At 40.4% G+C, this 4744-nt stretch overlaps 1 protein-coding gene across 1 annotated transcript; it reads left to right on the forward strand.

The window, feature by feature from the left end:
* The first annotated feature begins 983 nt into the window (after positions 1-983).
* LOC121383524 (putative nuclease HARBI1) lies at positions 984-3364 on the forward strand. Its single transcript, XM_041513595.1, has 2 exons — positions 984-1538; positions 3269-3364. The coding sequence occupies exons 1-2, from the start codon at positions 984-986 to the stop codon at positions 3362-3364; spliced, it is 651 nt and encodes a 216-aa protein (XP_041369529.1).
* Positions 3365-4744: the final 1380 nt, after the last annotated feature.

A 4744-nucleotide genomic window follows, 5' to 3' on the forward strand; every position in this document is an offset into this window, starting at 1 on the left:
CCCTGCAAGGCTCAATGGGTAGGTGTAAACCACTTGCACCAACCAGTGATCCATAACTGGTTCTTTGTTACACCAGCTGTGGAGCACTGGCTGGAAAGAGAAATAGCCCAAAGCGTCCACCGACGAGGATCGATCCTAGACCGACCGCGCATCAAGCGAACGCTTTACCACTGGGCTACGTCCCGACCCCACCCAGAGCGAGTTTGACGACTTAGTGGGCAGACGTAAGGCCACTACATCGACTTCTCGTTTACTAACCGCTAACAACTAATCACTAACCCTCTGTCCTGGCCAGACAGTTCACATAGCTGAAGTATGTTCCCAGGACAGCGTGCTTGAACCTTGAGTGGATATAAGCACGAAATAAGTATACATGAATTAATGGCTGTGGGTTGAAATCGAAATGTGACTGGCAACCAGAAATGCAAATATTATTCCTGTAAATATATCTACATATTTATGTATTTATCTGTTTGTTTGGGTGCAATTACTTTGGTTTTAATTTCAGTATGTCTGTGAACACGCACAGACGGAATAAAAACAGCATGTTTTATAACATTGGTATTGGAGGTAAAGACGAAACAAATGAGAAAGGCTGACAGCTGATGACTCTGAAATCAATATGCAAGATGTTTGATCACTCCACGGTAAGACAGGTGGATAATAAACAAGGCCCGTGCTTATAAAACGTATGAAATTGAGTCTGGATTCTAAGGCCCATATTTATAAAGGTGTTTTAACGTAAAAACGTGTTTCAAAAATATAAAACAGTGTTTTAAGAAAAATCAATATTTACAAATATGTTTTAACTTTAAAGCACTGCTACTAAAACATGTGTTTACATCCATATTTATAAAAGTATTTTAATGTTAAAACATGTTTTAAAATATCCTAAAACACGTTTTAGTTAAAACAATGAAGAGGTACGTCTAACTCAATCACGTGTTTGGACTCAGTCGCTTCAACATTTTGGGACATGAAACATGGACGTACTCCGACAACTACAACATCTTCAACGTGTTCAGGATATCAACTACAACCGTGCAATGAGACGAGAGCGTGTTTTCAGAGATTGTGACAATCCATTTGACCGTTTGTCTGATGAGTGTTTTCGAATGCGATTTCGTCTGAGCAAAAATACAGTTCGCGTTGTAACTGACATGGTGCGGGCAGATATAGAACAGCCAACACGTAGGAATCATGCAGTCCCTTGCGAACTTCAAGTCTTACTTGCATTGCGGTTTTATGCAACAGGGGGATTCCAGCTCACCATGGCCGACCTCCATGGACTTTCTCAGACGACCGTATGTACTGTTCTTAAACGAGTGACAAATGCGATCGCCAGGTTAAGACCACAGTATATTTTATTCTCCAATAACGAGGAAATGAACGATCTTAAAGAAAGATTGTTCAACATTGCTGGTTTTCCCAACTGCGTAGGAGCCATTGACTGCAGTCACATCCGTATAATTGGAGAAGGTGAAAACGGGCAAAGATTCATCAACAGAAAAGGCTGGTCTTCTGTTAATGTCCAAGCAGTGAGCGACATTAATCGTAGATTTGTCAACATAGTGGCACACTGGCATACACCATTACAGTTACGGATACTGATAGCCAATCATAATGAGCCGAATTTTCAAAGCCTGTCTGTCCATGGGCGGATCCAAGGGGGGGGGGGGACCAGGGGGACGCGTCCCCCCCAAAAATTGTTCAAGTGCCCTCAAAATGTCCAAGTGCCCTTTTTGTTTGTAGAATTTTTTTTTTTTTTAAGTAAACAATAATTATATTGTAGATAAATGAAATCAAGATTTTCGTGTACATGCGCAAGCTTGCAGATATGTGTCTGTGTTATTGAGTCTCAATGGGGCCCCATTGAGGTTCTAACGCGAGTGACGCCAATTTACTTCATTATTGCTAGTATATTATGACGTAGAACTGTAGGAATTCATATTAATTGTAAATATCAAAACTTGTAGTAAGGTGCCCTTTTGACGAGTCAATGTGCCCTTCTTTTTTGGTCCCCCCCCCCCTAAAAATATTTCCTGGATCCGCCCATGCTGTCGTACTCGTGTAATTACATACATTTATAATGCTTAAACATCTTCATGAATTTTTTCGCGAACACTTGATATCATCACTGTTTTTACAATTATTCATAAGTGCATGCCATCAAAGCTGTATCTATTCCATTGAGCTCTATCCTGTGCAACTTTGGGTTTTGTATGCTTGTCTTGGGAGTGGCAGTCTTACGGGAGGTGCAAGAGAGATGAAATATGTTGTTATTTATCTCGTAGGGGAGTGGCGATCCTCCTAAAGATAAACACCTGGTAGTGGATCATGGGAGCAATCACTACTTCGCCTAACTTCTTTTTGACTCTCATTTGTGCAGTGATACGATATTTTGATATCGGAATACGTTGTGTTTTGTTTGTTTGTTTGTTGTTGGGTTTTTTTGTGGGGGTTTTAAGAATTAAGAAAAACATATTTCGTAAATTCGGCCCAATGTCATTCGGTAACTATTAATCGCTTAGCCAGTTTAGCAGATCGACACGGCTAGTGATTTTAAGATGGCGAAGTATTATTTATTAATATCATTTTTTAATTATATATATACATTCACTACAGAATTTATTACGTGTAGGAGGCCATTTAGAGGCCTTTTAATCGTAAAGAGCGGGAAGCAAATAGCTGTGACGTCACCACCTACTTCCAAAATGATGACCCATCACTATCCGTAACAGTAATGGTGTGGTAGTGCAACCTCTCTGTTAAACAGACAGAATCCATTGTCTTGTCTGTGATGCACACACTATGAGGTCAGCTATAGGTTATTGAACGACCACCTTGTAATGTTTAACACTTAAGGCCAGGCCACACAATATGAGTGCGTCGTACACGAAAAGCCGAATGCAGAGAAACCGATACAATCGTAATGTTTATCTTGTCACAATCGGCTATTATCGTACCAGGCACTCGTATCGTGTCGCGTTGCCTTTAGAAATTAATTCCATGCAAGTCAAAATGTAAAAAACTAAAAAAAAACCCGCATGATATATATATATATATATGTATGTATGTATGTATGTGTGTATGTGTGTGTGTGTGTGTGTGTGTGTGTGTGTGTGTGTGTGTGTGTGTGTGTGTGTAATGTGCATGAATTTGTTATACAAATTCCGTTTAAAACGGAAAAGCAACAGTTAAATCGAGAGAGATCTAAGGGTAGCCAAATCACACTCCCGTGATGATTGGTTTTATTAATCCCAAGCAGAACAAAGGGGGTCAGCTCTGTGTTCCTTCAACTCTGTGTTCCCTCAACTCTCTGATCCCACCATCATCCTTGTCCAGAGACTTGTTGTTCAGCTAACAGTCTTCAGGTTTGGTTCATATATTAAAATTATTGGATTGTACTGGATATTCTGACCTGGACTCAGTCACTCGGGACAGGCTTGCTTGCTTGATGCGCGGTCGGTTCGGGATCGATACCCGTCGCTGAACCCACTGGTCTATTTCTCGTTCCAGCCAGTGCACCACACTGGTATACCAAAGGCTGTCGTATGCGCTATCCTATCTGTGAGATGGTGCTTATAAAAGACTACTTGCTACTAATGGGAAAATGTAGCGGGTTTCCCCTCTCTAAGATTATATATCAAAATTACTATGTTTGACATCCAATAGCCGATGATTAATAATCAGTGTGTTCTAGTGGTGTCGTTAAACAGTCACTCGCGAAGTCAGAGGATGTGTCCGGGGTGTGTGTGGCGTGTTTGAACTTTAAAGTGGATAGGGACTCGTAATCTGAATAACAAAACCGTATTCCATTATCAAAATCGTATATCTCACAAGGCAGAGTCGAAAGGACGTTGTAGGCAAAGTCGTAATTACTTCCATGATCACTATCAGGTGCTCGTCTCAGGGAGGACCGCCACTCATCCAAAAGGTCCGTAACAGGATGTTTCATCCCTCCTACATCGCCTGTAGGAGGACTACCACTCCCAAGACTTTCACAGGATAGAGCTAAAAGAAATATGTGTAATCATTTACATACAATACGACCAGCCGTCAGTCACTTCAAAGTTTCCATCATTTGTTATGCGAAAATTGAACATCTGCAGTTAAATTGCTGTCTTTCTGTATATTACACATGTGCTCTTAGAATGTTCTTAGTATCGCTGTTGTATGTTTTAATTATTAATACGTTTATTAATATAACACAGGTTGTTGTTTCGAGTTGAGGGGCGGGACGTAGCCCAGTGATAAAGCGCTTGCTTGGTGCGCGTCGGTGTGGGATCGATCCCCGTCGGGATACGGGATAACTGTTTAGGTTGCAAGGTGATCCGGTTTAGGCAGTTTCCACTGTACTAGTTTACATTTTGTCTCTTTTTGTAGAGTACCCATATTAATATAATAGTTTATGATAATATTGTTTGATGAATGCATTATTAATTAAGTAATTGTAATTCGTTCATATATTTTAATGTCGTATAAATGTAAAAAAAAAAAAAAGTGGTTCTGTCAATAATAATAATAATAATAATAATAATAATTGTAATAATATTTCACTCATTTTAATCAGATGAGCGTATTACCACTGGGCTACGTCCCACTCCCACCATGGATATTCTGTGTATAAATAGAAGCTTAAAACTGCTAGGGTGTGTGTGTGTGTGTGGGGGGGGGGGGGGTAGCCTATAGGTAAAGCGCTCACCTGATGCGCGGCTAGTCTATGATTGATCCCCGTCGGTAG

Source organism: Gigantopelta aegis, chromosome 10 (genome assembly GCF_016097555.1).
Source record: "Gigantopelta aegis isolate Gae_Host chromosome 10, Gae_host_genome, whole genome shotgun sequence".
NCBI lineage: Eukaryota > Metazoa > Mollusca > Gastropoda > Neomphalida > Peltospiridae > Gigantopelta > Gigantopelta aegis.